Source organism: Sinohyriopsis cumingii, chromosome 2, assembly GCF_028554795.1.
Source record: "Sinohyriopsis cumingii isolate HCF-2022 chromosome 2, ASM2855479v2, whole genome shotgun sequence".
In the NCBI taxonomy this organism is placed as follows: domain Eukaryota; kingdom Metazoa; phylum Mollusca; class Bivalvia; order Unionida; family Unionidae; genus Sinohyriopsis; species Sinohyriopsis cumingii.
This window is the reverse complement of record NC_142962.1, coordinates 29,959,444-29,985,210: the sequence shown is the minus strand read 5'-3', so window position 1 is coordinate 29,985,210 and position 25,767 is coordinate 29,959,444. Positions and strand designations below refer to the sequence as shown.

Below are 25,767 nucleotides of genomic sequence, written 5' to 3'. Positions count from 1 at the left end.
CTGAGCCATAATTCCCTAGAATGATACCTGAGGTAGAGGTTGAATGCTCAGCATTCCCTCCTAGAATTACCAATTCTCCTCCTAACGTTAATATGATCGGGGGTGGGGTGGGATGGATTTTTAATATAGCTTTAACAATTTTAGTCATATTACTATGATGTCTGCAGTGTGGCAGTTTATTGTGATAGCTAGTACTGGGGCACCAGTCACATTATCCTGACATCAGGCTGACCAGTCCTAACATTAACCTCTTAATGCTGAGCACCAAACGAGGCAGCTGCTAGTACCATTTTAGTATAAGACTTTGGTAAGACTTGGATGGGGTTTGAACCTGTGACCTCCCACATCCAAGGAGGAGGCTCTAACCACCTTGGACACCAGAGTGGCATCATGCACTTATAGAACATATTTAAAGGTGAAAGCAAATTTTTAAAATAATGTTTATGTGATAATACTTACCCAATCAAATTACTTTAAAACCCTTGCAATCACCCTGCCATGCATGCAACTGTGTTCAGATATCCCTCAGCTTAAAAACTAGTGAGAATTGGTGGTGGAAAGGGGAAATAACGGGAAAGAGTTATTGCCCTTAGTCTATATGATATAGACAGAAAAGACAAATTTTTTGTCTTTTTAGTAGGGCAGGATTCAGGAGGTATTATGTTTATTTCCTAACATTAATGTGATCAGGTAAGTATTCTTGGAGAAAGAATTTACTTAAAAAGTTGCTTTCTATCTTTATACCAAAATTGTAAAATTCAAAGAGAAAGGTATGGCAAATGTAACACTGCATGATATCTTAGTTTGTTTACCTGCACAAGTGTTCATAGCTTCAAAGAGCCAGCTTTTGCTGTGCTTTATCTGTGTGGTGCCAATGTCCAAGTGCTCCTTGGAGAGGGGATCAAAAAATGACAGATCAGCATCAGGCAGCGAGGTACTTAGACCAGACTCCAAGTCTGTGGTGTCAGTATCATCATCATACGAGTTGAGGCTAATGTTATCTGGCACCTGAGGTAAATTCCACATCCCCTCTAGCTGTAGCTCACCATTTTCACTAGGATTAATAATCAGAGAAGATATCTGAGTTCAATTTCTCACTAGGATTAATAAAGAAAGAACATGCCTGAGTCAAATTTCTCCCTAGAATTAATAAAGAAAGAACATGCCTGAGGTAAATTTCTCACTAGGATTAATAAAGAAAGAACATGCCTGAGGTAAATTTCAAAACATGAATAATATAAATAATTTGTCAAGGTTAAATTTCTCACTAGGTTTAATAAAGAGACATGTCTCAGTTAAATTTCTCACTAGGATTAATAATGATAGAACACTTATGAGCTAAACATATAAAATATGATGAAACCCATTTTATATGATAGAGTTCAGCAAATAATACACAAATACTAAATAAAGTATGCAACAAGTCCTTGGAAAAGTGATACTTGTGTCTTGTCTTTACTTTTCTGGGAAAAAAAACAATACTTCATTGGAAAACATTGCAAAAATTGTCTACAACAAAAGAACACCTGATATAAATGCATGGATATTTTCCACAAGTCAAGAAGTTTAAGAAAACAGTAAGACTTGCTCATTATAGTGCTTCTGTAATATTTTGGCACAGCAATTTTGTTTTTTGTTTTGGATCAAGTCTGCTTACAACTCATATGGGGCAGCTAGATTCAGCACCCAACAGAGAAATCATGCAAATGTTTATACAGGAAAAATCTTAAACGTAACTGTTTGAGCAATTATTTAACTGACACCGATAAAGTTAGCAACCATGTGACACTATTAAAACTGATTACCTTATAATTTTATATTTACAATTATGGTACATATAAAAATCAGTATATATCAGGCTATTCCCAACAAACAGCTAAGAAATTAAAATTTAAAAAAAAAACACAAAAAACATGAGAACAAGTGAGATCAGCTCAATTTAAATTAAAATGTATGATCATAAATATGGCTTTGTGCTAATTTATAACACACTCATCTTTGCTAGCCAAGATTCAGAAAAGTTAACCCTATCTATACCTTGGCAGATCATACAGTTATTTCAGAGCTTTTTCTCAGTGACATCTATTGAATTTCATGAGTTATCTCCCTTAGTATGTAATGCCAACTAACCATTAACATGTAACAGTGGTACATTGTATGTTGGTTAAAAATGGTGGAGGCAATTGACTTCAAAAGGTTACTTTGTAAGTTTAACATCAAAAGTATGACTATATACCAGGGAGAAGCCATTACAGGTGTATTTGAGGAAAGGGATGTATTTGTACAAACATGGACTGACAGTGGAAAATTGCTTATTTATCAGTCCATTCCATTTGTGAGCTCCTGTTGTACTGATCATGCAGTAACAGTGTTTAAATTTGAACTTGATTTTGATTGTATGCAATGGCTTACCACCACACTAAATGAAATTCACATACCTGAAGCACCAAAATATCTGAATGATCTGCCAAGGTGTAGACATGGTTAACACATCCGAAACTTGGCTAGCAAAGACGAAGCACAGAAAGAGTAGCATGTTTGTCTTAATAGCAAATTTCTCAACCCTGTTCTATTCCAACTTAGCTTCTATTTGCAAAGTCAGTGTCCCGATTCAATAGTGACCTCTTTACAGTACTCTCAAGTGGCATGTGTACATATGAATGAAGCAAATCTGACATTTGTATTACTGACTAATATTGAAATGAAAGGATTCTGTCAGATTTTAAGCAAACTGGTAATTCCAGGTCTATATAAGAGCAGATGTGTAAATATCATGGATTTTTAACTTCCTGAGGGGATATGTGATGGGGTGTATGGAGCAAAGGTACAAAAACAGCTAAAACAATTTGAAAGAGAGAGAGAGAGAGACACACACACATAGAGGAAGAGAGGTTACTTCTCCCTCCTATGCAGCACTGTGAGAAAAAAGAGGCCATCAAGGAGACTTGATAAAGGTTGATCATGATACTAATGTCTATAATAATGTATATAATAATAATAATAATAATAATAGCTTGGTAGTGAGGGTGGTGACAGTAGTAGTGGCAGTAGTTTAAACTGTTACAGTTACTGATGTGGTAAGAAATTATTATTTGTGTTTGTTAACTAGACTTGATAAAAAACTTTTGTTTCCATTAATGTAAAGTTTATGACTAAACCAAAAAATAATTCTGGCTATTATCGTATTCAAGTTTCAATGCATATAGATAACCTGAATTAGATGTAGTACAAATGGATATGCCATTTGTTTCATCCCTTCTGCAATGAAAGCAACCTCATGGCAGGAATATCATTTGATCATTTTGAAACAGATTTAGAAAAAATAAATGTATGCATTCACGTTAAACATTTCTAAATGGATTTCATATCTAAGGTGACCATCAAACAATTAATGCTGTCATCATTAATAATTTTAAAATGATTAAAATATTTGCTTCAACAACACCCTGAGGCAAGGATTTACCTGAATTAGCACAGCAGTTTATGACCCTAATTTGATACTGGTTATTAATATGAATCATGACCCCTGTGTGAATGTTCCTTTGTTCCAATTACAGGATTATTCAAACTTCAAAGCCAACATTTCTTCAGCTCATTCAAAAGTAGGTGCATTATCACACAACAAAGGGTGAATAATGCTAAGGCAAGACCAAGTATGTTTCATTTTTTATTCATGATTGCATATTGTATAGGTCAAATAGTACACAACATGTTAAATAGCTAATTTTGGCCATTGTGGGTTTGTACTTTGGGATGAGGACATTTTGTTCCTAAACTTGATATTGCAGCTGTTTGATCTTGGACAGAGCAGGAGAAATCTTGTTGATGAATTTGCTGGGATTATTGTTTAGGTCATTGGTTTCCCCCTTAGGATAGACAGGTCACCTGATTTCTGATTGGCTGGCTGCTAAAGGATCTGACCTTGTTGACAAGTTAGAATTAACCTCATATGAATATTTGACCCTCATCCTGGTTCTAAAACTATGCCTTAGCATTTTATAAAAGGCATTGAATAACAGAATTATTATCTTAAACATCTTAAGTAGAGTCATGATGCTGAGTTCAATTAGTATTTGAGAGCATTTATTTCAACACTTCATTTGAATTACAATGTTCTTATAAACTTTAGGACTAAGTATTTTTAAATTACTGTGAATTAATTTAAAGGTGCTTTGGATTATATCATTCTGATACATGAAGACTTAAAATCTCAACTTTATTCAAGTCTATTGGCAAAGAAGTACAAAAGACTGGACATCATTTGGAATTTCACTGGAACTCATTTCAAATACTCAATACTTTTGCTACCTGTGATATAACTTTTTGGACTATTTGAGATAGCAATCACTATACTCTAAGTGATTTTTACATTTTCACTTTGTATTCTAGGGAAATAAATATTTGTGAATTATTGGTTTTTGCTTTTTCTAAGTTTAAAAACATAGACTCTAATCAAATTGGGAACTAATCCAGGATATGAACTTATTTAAATATTTCAGGGAAATCACAATTACTTTTGAAATTTGAATTCATGGAACTTTCTTAGCCCCTGGTATTTTAATTTCACATATTTGAGAAATCTTTACTGAAACCAACAAGCCTTCACCATGTCATCTAAAGTGGAGAACTTTGTTTTAGATCCTACACCAGGAAGGTTAAAAAAAGGGTGAAATGCTTGAACATTATTATTGTTCTGAGGCAAATACTAAAAATGGATGGAACATGAAAGAATTGTGAACTTTAAGAATTCTACTCAAAATGATACTTTTTCTTAAAGTTCATGTCAGAGATGAAATACTATCTTCTTTTCAATCACAGGATTATGTACAGGGTTCATACAGATCAGGAGAACTTGAATTCAATGACTTTTCTATGGCCAGTTTTCAGTTTTCAATGACTACACACTGTATCAAGTGTTCTACTTTCAGTTACAAACTTACATATAAGAAACAAATATAAAAACAATATAGAAAAAAAAACCAAGCATGATGAAATGTGAAAGGGAAATGATAGTTATAAAAAAAAGTCTTTGTAACTGGACCCAGATGTTAACCACTGCACTTTAGCTTATATACTTTGTCCTCCAGTTGCAACTCCAGTACTTTCACTTCAGAGATGCTGCCAGGATGTTTTATCAAATGGGGGGGGAGGGGTTCCCACTTTTCACCAAAATATGGAGGGAGTAGAACAAAATGGAGGGGGAGCAGTAAATGGACATAGTTAAATATTTACCTAACACTTCAATATCCATCTATCTTTCTTCCATCTCCACTCTTTAAGGATCTTATTGAAATCAAAATATTTAAAAGATGTTGCCTCTAGCTGTATAAGCAGTAATCTGATTTTTTTCTGAGCTTAATCTGTTCCTTATCTGTGTATATTTATTGTTCTGGGCTGAGATGCTTCTGCTTAAGGGGCATATACATAGCTAGCTCAGCCGGTTGGAACAAGCTTGGAAAATGTCCTTTATGGATGTACAATTTTCCACAGCTCAAAAGTATTGGTTTTTTGGATACTTTTGCTCCAAAATATGATTTTTTCTTGAATCAGTGGTTTACTAACTACTATGCCAGATTTCTCATTTGTTTTATAATGCTGTCTTAAGATTTTTAAGTCCTTCAATGACATAGTCTGCTTGTTCAGACTGATGTATTTTGATAAAAATAAATATCTTTACTTCCTAACTTCATTTTCAATTTTTATTTATTGAAAATAATCTGAACCCTTATATGGCTAGATGTAGCTATGCTCAAGGTATTTTAAAATATTGATTTTTAAGAAGTATTACTTTTTTAAATTTACCAGGGTCTTATTTTATACCTATTTAAGTTTTATTTTCACTCACAAACCCTAAGATATTTAAAAATAAATTGCCATCATCGCTATCATCAGCCAATCAAAATCATCATCTAACAATGAACAGCACTGGGATTCAGCTATTTTGGGTTTTCTGGGTAGCACATATTGTAAGCATACGTTAACATTCCTTGATAAATGGTTCAGACTATGACAAAATGCTTTGTCCAGGACCCAGTGTGCCAATTAAATTATGAGAAGTGAAAGAGAGAGTTCATACATTAATGAGCTAATGTGAAAGGGGTGCAATGCATGATACCCGATTACATCCTGTGGATTATGATAATGGTGGAATTGCTAGGATATGATGGAAAATTAAACCATACTTCCAACCGTCACACAATGTAAAATAAATTACTTGAAAGTATGATTTTCCATCATAATTTATTTTTAAGTAAAATCGCTAATATTCAATGACTTTCAATGACCTAGGTGAAATACCAATGACTTTTAAGGCATTTAATTGAGGTGTTCATTTCTCAATGACATTCAATGACCATTAATGACCATGGTCAGAAAATTCATTCATTAAAAATTCCTGACTAAGAAACCTGTTCTTTAAATTAAGCCCTCAATTAAAGTTTGCTATCAGCCAGTTGTTGCCAACATGCAAATCAAATTACCCCAAAGTCATGTTTATTTAAGACAAAATAAAACTAACAATTAATGGAATGGAAAGCAAATACCAACCAAATCTGTTCTATCATTTTACAAATTTAAAATAATGTTATTCTATTTTTAGGATAGACAGAAATCTTGCTTGAAAATCACAAAACCTGTCGGTTCAATTTGAATCTGCAATTATATGTCAGGGAATAACAAATGAGTTTACTGTTGAGAAAGCACTATGTGTCAAGGAATAACAAATGAGTTTATGCTGTTGAGAAAACACTCTGTGTCAAGGTATAACAAGCGAGTTTACTGTTCAGAAAGCACTCTGTGTCAAGGTATAACAAATGAGTTTACTGTTCAGAAAGCACTTTGTGTCAGAGTATAACAAATGAATTTACTGATGAGAAAGCACTTTGTATCATGAAATAACAAAATGAGTTTGCTGCTGAGAAAGCACTTTGTGTCAAGGAATAACAAATCAGTTTACTGTAGAGAAAGCACTTTGTTTCAAGGAATAATAAAAAAAACTTACTGTTGAGAAAGCTCTTTGTGTCAAGGAATAACAAAAGTGTTTACTGTTCAGAAGGCACTTTGTGCCAAGGAATAACAAATGAGTTTATTGCTCTGAAAGCATGTTGTGTCATGGAATAACAAATGAGTTTATTGTTCTGAAAGCACATTGTGTCATGGAATAACAAGTGAGTTTACTGTTGACAAAGAACTTTTTGATAGTTACAGAGTGGGAACTCAATCTCAGGAGTCATATTTCTGCCAGGCTTGGTTTATGGCTGCCAACAGGCTTGATTTATGGCTGCCAAATCTAGAACATTGTAATTTTCCTACAATGTACTACCTACTAAACATGTATGCTGGTTTCATAGCCAATAACTTTGAGGGTAAAGTCAATGTCAGAAATTAATTATATGTATCTTTCATTTATCTTAACCATTTTTGGAGATAGAATGCGCTTCCAAAAGTGAAGAGCTCACAACATAGCCAAAGGTAGCTAACTCTTCAATCTGGAATATACACATGATACATACCTAGTTTTTCACATTGCTTATTATGATGAGCTTTAGCATTACCAAATTTTCCCATGAATTTTACATATTTTGTCAAATATGGTTGAAATAGACCCTGCGATGGGTAATTTGACCCCATCTGCATTTCATTTCAATTGTGTTTAATTTTCACTTCAACTGAATTTCATTTGCACTCCATTCATGTTTGCTTTTCAGCTATCATCCCATTGCTTCTCACATACCATTTCAGAAATGCATTCTAATTCAGTATTTATCACTTCCATTCATTTAGAATGCATCTAACACAGTGGCAAGTTTCATTTTTGACATGATTAAATAGGTAAATCTATTGCTTTTGTATCTTTTCTTATTAAAAGTCCCTGAATAAAACATAAAATGCATACAATTCAAAAGACAGACTGAATTTATTACAAATAAAAGATATCTGCAAGAAACCTAAATAAATAGTTCAGTATATACCAGCAAATTATGTTTTTTCCTTTACTGTGTTCTATGTATATCTATAATATGTATATTATTTCATAATAAAGATTTTGTAAAGGTCAACAGTTAATGAAATTTTTTAATGCTATTATCCTGTGAATGGGCTGTACTGTAAAGACAAGTCATGAATAGTGCATAGTATGATTTCATTCATAAAATTCCAAGGTCAATGTACTGGAACAGTTCAAATAAACATCACATGATCCAACAAGGATATTGGTACTGGTAAAAAGTCAGATTGACCTAGTTCCTGATTAGCTAAAATAAACCAAATGACCCTTGTTGAATGCAATCAGTTTTTGAAATTACAGTATGGTTCATTTAAAACCCCAGCATTGTATTTTCTCTACTGCACATAAACTTAGTATATAAAAGGATTAATTATTCTTAACAGCATTATTGGTCTTGTAGTTGTTATATGAGGGGATTGATTCATTTATTTTATATAATCATTCACTGAAACGGACCAGTTTCACAATACCTGAAAACAACAGTCTCTGGTTATTTAGAAAAATCTCGCAATTCCAAAATTAGGTTCTCACTGCTGGGAGATTTACAAACAATTCAATGGATGAACATGAGAATAAAACAGACACAGACACACACACACATGTTTGCCTAGAGGATCTACAGTGCACTTAAAAAATAGGTGTAAGTGTGATGTTGACATCCAACATTTCAAAATCTGTTAAGGCTCTCCAAAGACTTAAAAAGAACTTGCTTAAATTGATTTAATGAAAATAAGATGAATACAAAAATGTTAAATATAACATTGGGCAATAGGTTTATTATTATTATTCTGAATGCTTATCAACAAAATAAGTTCATATATATAATGTCATGACTTCCAATTCAATATAAAGAACATTCACCTAGCAGTGATAGTCTTATTTTGATTTTTATCATGAACAGCAACTTGTCCAAAATGCGTACTGCAAAAGGGGTCCACTGCAGTGCTGTAACATTCATTCAAAGACTATTTGGATATAATATATGTATGGATTTCTTGTGAAACATTCAAGGACATTGGATTAACAGCTGGACTGGAATTACAATGAGTTCATCTAAAGGACATCTGGATTTATAACAGTTATTCTTCTGTATTGTTGCTACATCAGCACAATAAGAGTCGTCATTTGGAATACCTTTGGAACATATTCAGATTACTTGGAACTATTGGAATTGATAGAAATGTTAGGCTTTTTGGAACTCATTCACCATACTGTATATTGTTTTTAAGTCTTTCACTTTGTATTTTTGAGAAAAATTGGTATTTAAAATTACAAAGAACTTATTGGTTACATCTCTGTTTTTTTACTTAGTTTAAGCTCCTTTGAGGTTGTAACAATTCAAATAAAAATTGTACATAAAGAACTAGCTGTAATTATGTTAAAACAAACCTGTCAGTGTAAAAAAACTGATCCCAGATTATAATGCAAAAGTGCTATTAACCATAAACTTTTGTGACAGCCCAAAATAAAGGTCTGCAGATTTTTAAATCCATACATGAAATGCACATGCATTTCACTTTGTTTCATTTATCATTTATTGCTCTTATTTCTGCATTTGCATTCTTCATTCATCATTTCATCTGCATTCATTTAGCAATTCATGTTTCAATTCTGCATTTCATCTGCATTTACCACTCCAGTGGCCTAGTGGTTCGAGCGTCTGCCTCGGATGCGGGAGATCGTGGGTTCCATCCCCAGCCAAGTCATACCAAAGACTTATAAAAATGGTACTAACAGCTTCCTCTAATGGCGTTCAGCATAAAGAGGTTAGTGTTAGGACTGGTCAGCCTGCTGTCAGGATAATGTGACTGGGTGGGACATCATGTTAAAAATCCAAATCACAACAACAACAACAACAACTCATCTGCATTTCATTTTCATTCCACCGGTAAAATAATCCTTGTTACATCTTTATTGTCATTAATAATGACAACTCTCTAAATAAATTTTTTAACTTTACATACCTGTTTTGTTGAGCAGACTCTGTTTCATTTGAGGATGGAATAATTGAGGCAGTCTTTATTTCTGGCTTTGGGGAATCAGGTGGCCATACAGGCTTTAGGATGCTGAATTGTTCAACTAGGACTGGAATTAATTGATTCTCTGTGCCAAGAATGCCAAGTTGTGATGGCTTCAACAGCTCTCCTGACAGACCCTCCTTGACAGTCCCACCCTAAAATGTACAAATGCTATCAAACTTGTGCAGGTCAAAATGGCTGCAAGTAGTTGCAGTGGACAGGTGGTCTATATATATAGGACCTAAATATACATTGCTTTGTTTCATTTACTGTAAAACATCGATCACCTGGAATTATCAGAAGACATGGATTTTGGTAAGTATGATGGAAAAGTCTAGATAAAGGCAGCATCCACATCATCAATGTTTGACAAGAGACAATAACAAAAGAAAAGATTTGGTTACTATTAAAATTAAAACAGCTTATTACACAATTATTAGACCTGATATCTATTCAAGCTACATCATGGCTGTTCCAGTAACACATGCTTGGGTCACCAGGGAAGACATTTTCAATGTGAGTAGTCACCCACAGGTGTAGTTTAGAATTTTGTATAATTTTCAATCAACTCTGTGATTAACCAGAGTAACCTAACATATATATTTTTTTAAATTCCTTCCCTGAAAAACCTGTTTATTTTAAATTGAACAGCCCATATCCATAATTAGTACACTGTATACACCTCACAATTAACATGCTTTCTTTTTATAACAGTTCATTTGTTTACATGAAAATCAATAATACGTATGAAAAATCTAATATTGAAAAGAATATTCTTTATATGCATGTGTAATGGACGGTCCAAAGTAAGATGTTTACTGTACCAGTAACTTTGTAATAGCTAGGTTCACTAATACCAGTAAGTTTGAAATAGCTAGGTTCACTATACCAGTAAGTCTGAAATGGCTAGGTTCACTATACCAGTAAGTTTGTAATAGCTAGATTCAATATAACAGTACGTTTGTAATAGCTAGGTTCACTATAACAGTAAGTTTGTAATAGCTAGGTTCACTATAACAGTAAGTTTGAAATAGCTAGGTTCAATATAACAGTAAGTTTGTAATAGCTAGGTTCACTATAACAGTAAGTTTGTAATAGCTAGGTTCACTATAACAGTAAGTTTGAAATAGCTAGGTTCAATATAACAGTAAGTTTGTAATAGCTAGGCTCACTGTACCATTAAGTTTGTAACAGCTAGGCTCATTATGCCAATAAGTTTCTAATGGCTAAGTTCACTAACCCAATGATCTTGTAATAAGTAGGTCCACTAAAACAGTATGTTTATAATAGCCAGGTTCAGTGTACCAGTAAGTTTGTAACAGCTAGGATCACTGTACCAGTAAGTTTGTAATAGCTAGGATCACCATACCAGTAAGTTTGTAACAGCTAGGATCACTGTACCAGTAAGTTTATAACAGCTAGGTTTACTGTACCATTAAGTTTGTAATAGCCAGGTTCTCTATAATAGTAAGTTTGTAATAGCTAGGCTAACTATGCCAATAGGTGTCTAATAGCTAAGTTCAATAGTAAGTTTGTAATAGCTAGGCTCACTATGCCAATAGGTGTCTAATAGCTAAGTTCACTATCCCAGTGATCTTGTAATATGTAGGTTTACTATAAGAATATGTTTATAATAGCCAAGTTCCCTGTACCAGTAAGTTTGTAACAGCTGGGTTCACTGTACTATTAAATTTGAAACAGCTAGGTTCACTATACCACTAAGTCTGTAATAGCTAGGTTCACTATAGCAAAGAACCATACTTAGAAAATACAAAACAAAAAATTTCCAAATAAAAGTGATATTAAACTTTACATCCCAATTTTGTAGATATTCCAAAATAGAATCATATAAATAGTCAACAGCCCTTCAACTAGGTAAATGAAACAAAATGCAAATTTGCAAATTTCTTAGTACCAACACCTGAACATTTTGGTTGGAGGGTTTGCAGTTAATCTAGTCTGATTACATGCAATAAATATAAAAGAATAAGTAAAATTCCAAGAATTTATGTTTCACATCCACTGTTGTTGGAAGTACACGCAGTAGAGTATATTTATGTATAGAAATGAGCTAGGTGGCAAATGGGATATAGTAAATGAGTCTAAGTTTTGTACAGGATCAGAACTAGGTGACAAATGGGATATAGTAAATGAGTCTAGTTTTGTACAGGAACAGAGCTTGGTGACAAATGGAATATAGTAAATGAGATAAGATACATTTGAAAAGGAAAATACTGCTTGTAAAATTATAACTAAGAAGTATTAATCAATGTCGAAAAAATGAGTTATTTTTCATGTACATTCTATTTATTGATTTAAATAATAGGCATATTATTTGTGTATACATGGTAATAGAGTAAATGGTGCATCAGAAAAACTGTCCAGACAATGTGATGTGTGAAGGGAAGTGGAAATGCTGTAGACCTGACATCATGGAAGGATTGTTGTTGTTGTGTGTTGGTTTCAACGCCCTTTTCAGCACATGATAATTATGCTATACATGGCAGTCAATGTAACTGGTGGAGGAAAAACCTGAATAAAATCCCAGTAAGAACGACTAATCCATGGGAAGTTAATGGCAAGCTTTCTCCAATATCCACACTGGCCAAAGCCAAGACTCGAACCCATGAGGACAGAGGTGAGATGGCAGTGATTGGTAAAGGAGAGTACATCACACAACTGGGGATACTCATCTGAGAAGGAATAAATGAGGATGTGTAGGAATTTTTTCCTGTCTATCTGCAGGAGTAGTGTATGAGATGTGATGCTAATTCAAATCTTTAGTGGGGTCCTTGTTGAGGTCTCCAAAAATGATGTAATCGTCATATGCTGAGTACAGTTGTACTACTGCTGTATCAAGGTGATAGTTGCACACTAAATAATGTTAGGATTGAATAAAATTATGACAGCAACTGTGTAAAAATAGAAGTGGGTGAGTATGATAATCAGGGGCAAAAAAATAACATAAATAACTAGGTGCTGGAGCACTAACTCAGCAACAATAAAAATGAAATTCAGCAAAAATCTCAACAATTACATGCTGCCTATATTTGTTTCAAGTCCAACAAGTAAAGGAGTTATTGTGACAAAATGGTCTGATATTTGGGGACTTAACACTCCTAAATAATAACACAAAATGCTGACAATAAATCCATCATGTAAGGGAATTATCACGCCAAAACAATGGGTATGTCTGATATTTTGGGACTTAAAACTGCTAAATAATGACACAAAATGTTGACAATAAATCTATCATGTAAGGGAATTATCATGCCAAAAAAATGAGTAGGTCTGACATTTTGGGACGTAAACTGCTAAATAATGACAAAGAATGTTAACAATAAATCCATCATGTAAGGGAATTATCATGCCAAAAAAAAATGGGAAGGTCTGATATTTTGGGACTTAACACTGCTAAATAATGACAAAGAATGTTAACAATAAATCCATCATGTAAGGGAATTATGATGCCCCAAAAATGGGTAGGTCTGATATTTTGGGACCTAACACTGCTAAATAATGACAAAGAATGTTAACAATAAATCCATCATGTAAGGGAATTATCATGCCCAAAAAAATGGGTAGGTCTGATATTTTGGGACTTAACACTGCTAAATAATGACAAAGAATGTTAACAATAAATCCATCATGTACAGGAATTATCATGCCAAAACAATGCGTAGGTCTGATATTTTGGGACTTAACACTGCTAAATAATGACACAGAATGTTGACAATACAATTCAAGGGAGGTCTTATCAGTAGCAAGCTGCATACCAAAGTTGGCAAAAGTCGTAGAGATAAATACTCCCTGTAGCATTTTGCTCTCCCAGTTTAAAATGAGAATGTTAAGAATACTATGTTGTAACTCCAAGTGACAACTGGTACACACCCTCTAGAGTTGAGTTTGCATTATACATGGAATAAATATGATATTCACAATATCAAAGAATAATATTACCTGATATTAGTTTTTTGTTGTAGTGAAACATTTACTTCTTATTCCAGGGATATTTCAATCTAATTTCTTTTAAGTGTAACCAAGAACAACAGTCACATGTGCGGAAATGTCTCCTATGAATTCCTATGAACTTCTGCCTGGTGTTATAACAAATGACTGGTATTTAGAAATTGGGATGAAATGGGTTAGCCTGTTTGTAAATGCTTCAATGAAATCAATGTAAATTCAAACAAACAATTCTTGTTTTCTGTAGGACTTAGCTAAAGTAGGTAATAATACATTTATTGAGGTATTATGTAGAGATCAGCCAAAACTACTTTCCTTGTAGTTGATGTGGATCAGCATGTGTTCTATTGTCCAAGGCCAAATGCCTCAGCTAAAAGAACATCTGGCTGAACAAGACATCTTGGAGCAAATAGTTTTGTCTTTCTTTTTTATAGCCATGAAATAAACATATACTGAATCTGTACCTGAAGAAAGGTCTGAAATATCTGGGATTTGTATAGATGTGGCTGTTGACCAACAAAATTTAACAATTCCAGGGCACTTGTCTTTCTCTCTTCTATCACAGCTTCATCAAAACGACCTGCAAGACAAAGAGTTTAGTATATATAGATACACACACACACACACCATAATTCCCAAATTAATGCCACCTCCTCCTTTCTAAGAATAGTACATTTAACAGATTCAGTGTAAGACCTGCACTCTTAAATACTCGTCTGCTATATGACTACAACAAAATACTGTCTCAGCTGATCCCACTGTTACAATGTATATATCAATGTATAAATTACTAAAGTGACACTGTTACAATGTATATATCAATATATAAATTACTAAAGTGACACTGTTACAATGTATATATCAATATATAAATTACTAAAGTGACACTGTTACAATGTATATATCAATGTATAAATTACTAAAGTGACACAGTTACAATGTATATATCAATGTATAAATTACTAAAGTGACACTGTTACAATGTATATATCAATGTATAAATTACTGAAGTGACACTGTTACAATGTATATATCAATATATAAATTACTGAAGTGACACTGTTACAATGTATATATCAATATATAAATTACTAAAGTGACACTGTTACAATGTATATATCAATGTATAAATTACTTAAGTAACAGGCACACATGTAGTGTTAAACATGACACAATAGCAGGACGGCAAGTTCAAAGACTTACCAGTCCTACTTCAATACAAGCTGCTGAGTAGGAATGTGTTCACTGATTTACCATTGTAACTTTACAATGATTGAATTATTGCAGGAAGACCCTCAGATGTACATGCGGTCATTATAAGAGTACATCAAAAAACAATTTTAGATTTCATTATTGTGCCCTAATAAACACCCACCATCTAGAAAGTGTAAAGCCCCCAGGGGTGTTTATTAGGGAATATATATATATATATATATATATATATATATATATATATATATATATATATATATATATATATAGCATCAGAAAGTTGAACAACCCATTATAGGTAATTCAAAGAGAAGCTATATGCATGTACAATAACAAAAGTTATTACACATTGACTTGAATGAGAATTTTTAATCCACATGAATTATATTTTTGACAAGTTTGTGAGTAGCGGAGTTTTACTTTGTGAAGCATGCCAGCATAGCGATGAACACCAATGACACTTGCATTACCTTCAAACCCCTTTGAACCCTATTGAATTTATATTCAAATTGTAGCTACTGCAAAGTTGTGTGACAAAATTAAAAAAGGGAAATTTTGGGCACGTCAGAATTGTAGTCACGGCTTGTGGAATTTCAGTCTGGGTTTGTGAGTTTATTTAAGTCACCAGTCCGGAGGCCTGTGTCTAACAAAAATTTCTTTGAGCATTATTATAAATTTATATCTGCTCTATAAAGATAAGATTCAAAACAAAAAATTGGAGAGATAATTTTCTTTCATTCTTTGTAAAACTCTTTTTTCAATACTTTGATCTTAAAATGGCAATCGGCAAAATAGTGGAAAGAACTAGATGCCACACAGCCTGTTATATGTAGGGATGTCAAATTTAGCAATTTTGGTTGAAGAACAAAGAAGTTTGTTTAAATTTTGGCAGTTTATAGTTTTAGCAATTGCTGAATTTACAGAGAGGTTTTTATGTTAGCAGTGATAAGTAAAAGCAATTTCTATCCCAAGTAAATTTTGTTTGCTTTCTAAATTGTGATACATATCACCTTTCTCTCAAGTTCAAACAAACTGAATGCAGAAACAGTGACCTTGGCCTTTTATCTATTGAATTCAGAATCAGTAGGAAGATACACCAGCCCAGCTGTTGTCTACAACTGAAATTTTATGTAAGTAAAGCAAAGGAAACTTGATGAAAAAGTAGAAAGGAAAATCAAACTTTTTGCCCTAATTTCACATACCTTCTACCAAATAGCACCAAAACCAATAGATTTCTGTTTCATCTCATAGGTAAGACACATATGAGGTTTAAAGAAAAAATACAAAACATAGACAAGACAAACAAATAAAACAAAAAAATGTATTCAATACAAATATTTTCCAGTATCAGCAACAAGATGAAACAAACTAGTTGAAACATAATAAAGTTAAAAGGTTTACTTCCTGTAGAAACAGCCATGTAAAGTTTCGCGAACATCAACGTTTTTCTGTTTTATTTCTTTGTCTTGTCTATGTTTTGTATCTGCCTTTGAAAAAAGACTAATTAAAGAGTCGAAAGCACTCAGGCTAGTTAGATACTAGTTTTGCACTGTTCGTTGTCAGTTGATTTCATTTATCTTAATCAATCCCTGACACACGTGATCCCTTGCTACATCCTATGCAATTGAAAGGATTGCTATTCGCCATATGATTTGTATTCTATATATATATATATATAATGTTTTGCTTCGCATCCACATCTCCCTGTTGAGCTCTCACTTCTCCCTGTTCTGTCCAAAAGGAGAAGTCACTTCTCCCTAAAATTCAAGTCTAGCTTGACCCCTGAAAACTGTCTAATCATTAAAATGAATCTGTGAGGTAATCAATGCTGTTGTTGTGGGGTTTAACGCCATTTTTTCAGCACACGATAGGCTATACATCGCAGCCAGTATTAATGGTGGAGGAAGAACCCAGGAAATCCCCAGAAAGAACCACTGACCCTAGAGAAGCTACTGGTAAGCTTTCTCACATACCCACATTGGCCAAATCTGAGACTCGAACCCACGCAGACAGAGGTGAGATGGCAATGATCCATAACAGAGAGAGCTTTAGACCACTTGGCCACTCGGGGCCCCTCTGTGAGGTTAAGTTTTAAACTTAAGAAACTCATCTGTTTTTATTTGAAATGTATCATATACAATTGCTATAAATAGAAGATATGGAAAGCACATGTATGTCTAGGAAGTACTAATATGCTATTCTTGTGCAGCAGTCATCTTTTTAAGAATATTCTCAAATTTATATGATGAGTGGAATTAAAGAGATGATAATAAAAATGACAAACAACTTTTTATTGCTTTGTTTTATTTTATTTTTTTAATGTACCAAATGTATTTCATAAGCAGGTGAGCATAAGGCATAATTAGGCAAAAAAAGTATAATAATTATGCCAAAAGCATAATGGTTGGCATGTATGTAAATTGATTAAGTTATGGACTGCTAACATCAGTATAAATGCAGAGATCTTAAAGATAATGACTACTTTTTCCATATATGTTTGAGCTGACACATAATACCACTAGAGTAATCTTAAGTAATTAGGTTTTCATGTGTTCATAAATACCAATATCAAAGCATAAAGCTCTCAACAATTAGGGATTAGGTGCTTAAACAATACTAGTGACTGTAAACCTCTTGTTTGAAATAATCCTGCCAAAATCACCTTGTTGCTGGATGACCTTGAACTTGTGTTCCAAAATTGGATCCATAAACCTTGGATGCATGGCAGTGTTATTAATGTCCATACTGTGATGGCTGGTGCTCAAGGGATTGTTACAAAAATAAACTAAGGATAAACTGCAAAGATATGGACAGTGGAGGCATACATTCAAAACAGGTCTCAATTGACTCGAAAGTATCAACCCATAAGCCAAATCACACTAAATGGCTTATCATCATACATGACAAAGTAGCACTTTGGAGAGACCAGACTGAAATGGGCTTTGAAAATGTGGCTAACTTGCTGATTGTTTCTTTAGCAGTTAGTTGACATGGGCAAAAACATAAATGGGTATAAATATGTACTTTGGGAAAATAAAGGACACATAAAAGTGCATGTATTAATGTACATTAGGTACTGTCATTACAATCTTACACAAGTTTTCATGGTCATGAAAGTTTGAAATTAACGTAATCAATCAATTTTAGTGTTCATCATCATGCATATATTTATCCTAATGAATATTTCAGTCTCAGTACAATAAGATTTTCAAGATAACCACTGAAGTGGCTACACCAGATGTCCAAGCACCACCATTTAGGACCAACCAGACTTTGGGATCAGTGTTTGTGTAAAGTTTTATGGCAGTGCTCCAGGGAGTTTAGGCAGAGTGGAGAAAAGAAACTTGAGCCGACAGATGGAATCACAATGGACAACAGTACATTACATAAACTGATCTGGTCTATGATAAGAAGAATTAACAGATAAATAAGCTGTGCCAAGGTTTGAAAGAAATATCAATAAAAGAAACTGTCATCGTTGGCATTGCCCTAAGCACTTTTCAATATGTATACACTTAAATACAATGCTTTCTACCACAGTCCACTGCATGAACAATGCAGGCATTCTGGTAAGAAGAACACATTTAAAATTAACTCTTTCTTCCACAGTCCACTATATGAACAATACAAGCATACTGGTAACATAAAGCTAGTACTTACCAAATAGTTTTGGTTTTGCAAAAGGTGGAAAAGGTTCTCTCCTATGCAGAGCTTTATGGATTCCTGTCATTGATTTGTACAGGTGCTTGAAATCATTGTACCTCTTCCATACAACATACTGAAATAAAATGATGAAACAATGATCTGAGTTGCTACCATAAAGACAAATTCTTTCAATATCACTACATGTGGGTAAATGATAGTTACATATCACTACAAGGACAAATGATCGCTTCAAATTACTACATGGGTAAGTTATAGCTACAAATCACTATATGAATAACTGTAACTGATACTACAGATCACTGCATGGATAATTAATATCTACAAGTCACTATATGGACTAATGATAGTTACAAGTCACTATATGAATAAATGATATCTATTAGTCACTATATTGGTAAATGATAGCTACAGGTCACTATATAGATTAATGATAGCTACAAGTCGCTATATGAATAAATGATAGCTACAAGGCACTACATGAATAATTAATATCTACCAGTCACTATATGGATAAATGATAGCTACAAGACACTACATGGATAAATGATAGCTACAAGGCACAACATGAATAATTAATATCTACAAGTCACTATATGGATAAATGATAGCTACAAGACACTACATGGATAAATGATAGCTACAAGTCACTATATGGATTAATGATAACTACAAGTCACTATATGAATACATGATAACTACAAGACACTACATGGATAAATTATAGCTACAAGTCACTATATGGATTAATGACAGCTATAAGTCACTATATGAATAAATGATAACTACATGTCACTATATGGATTAATGATAGCTATAAGTCACTATATGAATAAATGATAACTACATGTCACTATATGGATTAATGATAGCTACAAGTCGCTATATGGATAATTGATAGCTACAAGTCACTATATGAATAATTAATATCTACAAGTCACTATATGAATAAATGATAGCTACAAGACACTACATGGGTAAATGATAGCTACAGGTCACTATATGGATAAATGATAGCTACAAGTTACTATAGGGGTAATCAATAGCTACAAGTCACTATATGGATAAATAACAGTTACAAGTCACTATATGGATTAATGATAGCTACAAGTCACTATATGGATAATTGATAGCTAAAATCTTGGAAACAAAAAAAGAAAGGTGTCGGTCAAGGTTCATACTTTAAGGTAAAATGCTTTTAGTTCCCTTGTAAACTTTGGAAAAGGTTCCCTATAGCTGTATTATTTATCATCTGAAACATCAAGTATTGACCTTTGATAAAGAAAATTCTTAAATTCTTTGATATCTTGTACAATGTTTGACAAGAGACACATCATACTGCTAAGATTTTTGCAGTAGAGGGAATTTTAGAAAGGGTTAGGGGTCCATGTTGAATCATATGATTCCAAAAGTGAACAATACAGCAGTTTTTCCACATTTTGTTGACTGCTATAGTAAGTAGGAAGAACTTTATACATCTAATTCTTTTTACATGCACTGATCAGAGATTTATAACACAACAGAGTAGTCTGGGCAATCTGAAATGTTAAACACCTCTCTTTTTAATACTCTTTGATAGATGCCAATTAAAGATTGCATTATTGTTAGAAAAGTGATTCTTACTTTCAAGATTTTAACTAATTTAGTGCCAACATATCTTAATGTTTTGAATTTTGTAAGAAACATTAGAACAAACAGTACAAATCCTAGTAGAAACTTCACTCAGCACAAAATTTTAACATTTTCAACACTTAACATCACAAATTGTTAACTTCTATTATGGAGCCACCTTCTGACAATAGATATAATGAAATATGGGGACACTACTGGTCCCAGACATGATGCAATATACAGGGTACTCCTGGTCCCAGACATGACAAAACATAATAATACAGGTTACTACTGGTCCCGGACATGATGAAATATACACGGTACTACTGGTCCCAGACATGATGAAATATAGAAGTTACTACTGGTCCCAGACATGATGAACTTTAGAGGTTACTCCTGGTCCCAAACATGACAAAACATACACGGTACTACTGGTCGATGACATGATGAAATATACATGGTACTACTAGTCCCAGACATGATGTAATATACAGGTTACTCCTGGTCCCAGACATGACGAAACATACAGGTTACTACTGAAACCAGACATGATGAAATATACAGGGTACTTCTGGTCCCAGACATGATAAAATATATGGGGGTACTACTAGACAAAGATGCAATGAAGGAGTATTAAAGCAATTTCCAATTTTACTGTTACAGTAAGAAAATACATTTTATGAATCTTCTGATACCCATACAAATAATGAAAAATAAATGCCTTTTCTAAGGAATTACATCTTCTTATTTGCATACTTTATGTTAAGTTTTTTAGTTACCTCTGTTAGACTCTCAGGGGCACTGACTGGAAACACCTGCAAGGAAAGAAAAAAAGCTGTGATTTTTTCAACATGCTTGCACATTCAGCTGTTTTTATGGACAGAGAAATCCCACAATAACACAATGGTTGTAATCTACAAAGTGCACTCATATTGTGAAACATATCATGCAATATTGAGGCAACAATATGCTAGTCCGGTAAATAAAGAAAATATTGCAACATGTTGTTGAAGAAGAACATCATGCAGCAGCCCCTTATTTACTGGACCCTAAAGGGCTAAAGACATATCTTTGAAACCAGGAAAATCCAAAAATAGAAGAAGAAGAGAGGTTAGTCTTTGAACACCCTCTACTGCAACCTTCTGAAGAAGAGAACGGTCCACTAACTTTCACTGCACAATATTTAACTGGTGGAAGCAAATGGGAGACCTTACTAAAGGAAGATTCTGGACCCAAAGACAGTAATAATCTCTTATGATGGAACAGTCACAACCATTAACCATTATGCCTGACCAAGCCTGCAAAAGGAGGTTATGTCTGGTGGCAATGGGAACCAAAGGCAAACATATGGTCTGAAGGAAAGGGAGCTTATCCCTTGGGATGTCCACTTTTGTCCTTAGGAAAGGGGGAAGGCCCTGTGAACTTCTTTCTGGTCCATTGCAGCATGCCCTTCAAGGGCCCACCAGCTACGGGAGAGCTCTAAAATGGGATTGTTGCTTTGACTGAGGATGCATAGCTTTAAAGAAATTAGCAGTCAAATTTCGAAGAGCCAGAAGTGGATGCATGGGACTGGTGTTGATGGTCTCAAATCCGGAGTAGTCACAGAGGGTATCAGTATTCTGATGAGTTCCCGCCTCCAGCCATCTAAAGGTTCTTTCTGTCCTCATGTAAGATCTATGAATTGACAAATCCATGTGGAGGTGGAAAAGTTCTACAGGGGAAGGAAAATGAATGCCTAGAGATTTTTGCCACTGCTTCCAACCAACGATGGCAAGTCACTGGCAACAAAGATTCCTTTACAGCAGATTGAACAAGGTGGCTCATAAGATGTCTGCATGTGAGGCTACAGTCACTAGTGACCTAACCTTTGTTCTAAGGATTCCAGTGTTTTCACTGGAATATGAGCCCATATCCACTTAGAAATACCAACTTGAGCTTCAGAGTTCAAAGTGGGGTTTTTAGTAGGCCAGTAAGGAGTATGAACCTTGTAGCTAGAAGCAGCAACCAAGGGTAATAATATAGTGGGAGTGACCGACCACTACCCACATTGCCTAGCAAAAGCTTTGAGAAAGTTCCTTGATCATAACCAAGTGAGAAATGAGCAAGGGATCTGGTCGAGAGCATGACCAAGAAAGTTTCTCGAAACGGGAAAATATTTTGGATTCACTTTAACCAGCATACACAATAAATTGAAACAATGGATGAGTTGGGTTATGTAAGTGACACTTATAGCATATATTCAGAATGATGAAATAAACTAAGTAAATGACTACTTGGCACTAGGCAAGTATGAAGTCCCTGCTTGATCAAAGGGTTGCGAAAACAAATCCAGTACTGCAATTAGAAGCTAATGGCTAGGTGCTGGCAGAGAACTAAGGAAATATTAATTGGGAATTAGACCTGGATTACGAAAAAGGCAAATATAAATCAAATCATAATTTTTTTTTTTGTATCAAACATTGTACAGCAAAACACAAAATGTAATAAAACTTCTAGTTCTTCTGACTTTTAGGAAAATGTAATCAATATACCTAATAGTAAGCATACAAGGGTAAACAACATTGATGGAAAACTCACAATGCAACATGCAGTATTAAATTTAATATTTTAAATTACTAAAATCCACACAAACACAGATATAAGTAGCATGTAATGAATACTGTAAAGCAGATAAACAGTGCATACTATAGTCTATATGCATTTCTTGATGGGAACAGTGGCATGATAAAGTAAAAATATTTGTATTTAAAGTATTTTGTACATGCTGCAAACCTCTAGAATTCCCATACTGGATTTATAAACTTTTGGTCTTGAAAAGCTTGCAATTAGGAAGATGCAAAAAACACTCAAGCTTTTTTAATTTTTTATTAATTTATTTTAAATAACATTTAAGTTTTAGCTAATATTTGGTGATATAAGTTTAGAATGATTTCATTTTCAAATCTGACAAATGATTCCCTTATTAATCACTTTACCAGCTAAATATCAAAATTAGGATTGAAAAGAAGTCCCAAAACTTGTGACTCAAAAAAAGAGATTTTCCCCAGAACATACAGTGCACACAAAAAAAATTATAATTTATGGTATCCCAACACATACAGTGTCCCAACATATATGGTAAATATGTTAGTTAAGTTCTCTATACAATACCAGTAATAGCATTTTTATATAATTTATCATTTGCTTTAGTCAACATAAATAGTAGTGTAGTTACAATTTCAAATAGCCTACCAAACAAATGTGACATATTATGTATATTTAATCTGAATTGTTTATCAGTCAGGTTTTTTCATTAAAAAAATTAATTTTATTACATGCTATTGTAATGTAACATTGATCGCTGGACTTGACCTTGCCCAAAACTGAGTTCATTTCTACTTGGCCTGAATTGACTTTTTTATGTAAATAACTAATACATAGCTAAAATAGTCTCTATGTGTATGGGCTTAAAATCAGAATTATTATTAATAGAAGAAAATAGGTTTATTTGGGTCCAGGTATAGGTTTTGGAATTTCCTTAGTGTATTTGACATAGTCAAAAGTCTGGTTTCTAATAACTAATATTTTTATTTTGTAATCATCAGGATCATTCTAGAATGTTATTTTCCATTTGGTAATAGTTTTTTTTATATAGAAAATACTAATTGTGACCTGAGGTCAAGTAGAGAACTATATAATCTTGTAAATGAGATGATTTTTCATTCATGCTTTAAGTTCTAGCACAATCAAGTTGCATTATACAGGACATTGTGTTCAGTATTATTTCGGGCTGGAATCTAATTCTTCAAATTATTGAAACCGCTCCAGTAGCCTAGTGGTTAGAGTGTCCACCTCAGATGCGGGAGGTCATGTGTTCGATCCCCAGTCAAGTCATACCAAAAACATAAAAATGGCACTAACAGCTGCCTCGCTAGGTGCTCAGCATTAAGAGGTTAGTGTTAGAACTGGTTGGCTTGGTGTCAGGATAATGTGACTGGGTGGGACATCATGCTACATGTCTGTGGCATGATGCCCCAGTGCTAGACATCACTATAAACTGCCACACTGCAGACATCGTAGTGATATGACTGAAAATTTTTAAAGCTATGTTAAAAATCCAAATCACACACACACATATACATATACACAAATTATTGAATTCAAGTGATTTTTTTTCTCTCTGGTAATACAAAAGTGCTCTGATAAAATTCTTGGATAGAGACATTCAACGGAATTTAGAGTGAATTCAAACCTGGAATTATATTATTGTGAGTCAACAAAAGAATGCTGGCACATCAACACTCTACAAGCTACAACAAACATCAATGCCTTCAACTTTTGGAGTTAATTTGGACCTCTACTAAATTTTAGTCAGGACTTTAAATTATTAGGACTTGAGTCTGGTATTCTAAGAATTTTGGGGATTTAATTTGTAATACTGTAAGTTCCTTTTTATTACATTTTTACTTTGTATTCTAGGGAAATAAATTATTTGTTGAATTTTACAAAGCTTGTTTCTTTTCATTCTTTTCTGTTACTTACTTTAAGAAGATAGACTTGTAACAGACTTCATTAAGTGCCATTCCTCACTGACTATCATTTAAGTGTGACATTGTTTGGTACCACTTTTCATTTCCTACCTACCATACAAGTGCTACTCATTAGATGCCACTGTGCCATTCTTCATTTTCGACCATTCAAGTGTGACATTAGGTGCTGCTCTTCACTTAGTAATTATCTATGCTTATCTCATCCGGTACTAATGTTTCCCAATGTCAACTCACTTCTTTATCTCATGGTGTACCCACTAGGAGTGCAAAACTGAGAGCAAAAAATCCCCTTGGTTTTAGAACTGAGGGTCAGACTGAGTTAACAAAACTTTGATATCAAAACTAGGGGTCAAATTAAACATTTGGGTGTCTCTGATGCACAAATGAGGGTAAAGGGAAACACCATTACAACATGTAATAATGTCTCCTAATATCAACTAACTTTCAGAATGGAACTTAACCTTTAATGTGTGATACAATAATCTGTATCAACAGTAATACTGCTCATAACACTTCACAAAGAAGTTTGAAAGCATGTCATAACCAGTGATTATCCAGGATAATTAACACCTCGTGGGTGTGAATTATTTTATATTTGCTTCTAAGCTGGTAAAACTGGCTTCATGGTTTTAAAAAGATATATTTCTCTGCTATGTAAACACTGATTTATACTATCAATTTTATTTCATCTTGCAAATTTAAGAATGTCACATTGGGTAGGATTTAACATTTTGAACAATGGATTGATGCCAGGGCTTGTGGA

At 33.7% G+C, this 25,767-nt stretch overlaps 1 protein-coding gene across 1 annotated transcript in view; it reads right to left on the bottom strand.

The window, feature by feature from the left end:
- LOC149804549 (inactive ribosomal protein S6 kinase delta-1-like) overlaps positions 1-25,767 on the bottom strand; it is an 80,608-nt gene that overhangs the window by 53,070 nt on the left and 1,771 nt on the right. Inside the window, exons 2-6 of the mRNA XM_089941406.1 lie at positions 21,255-21,290; positions 18,862-18,979; positions 14,454-14,569; positions 9,970-10,178; positions 813-1,054 (exon numbers count right to left, since the gene is read on the bottom strand). Coding sequence (XP_089797532.1) covers positions 813-1,054; positions 9,970-10,178; positions 14,454-14,569; positions 18,862-18,979; positions 21,255-21,290 — 721 coding nt within the window. The remainder of the gene's footprint in view (positions 1-812; positions 1,055-9,969; positions 10,179-14,453; positions 14,570-18,861; positions 18,980-21,254; positions 21,291-25,767) is intronic.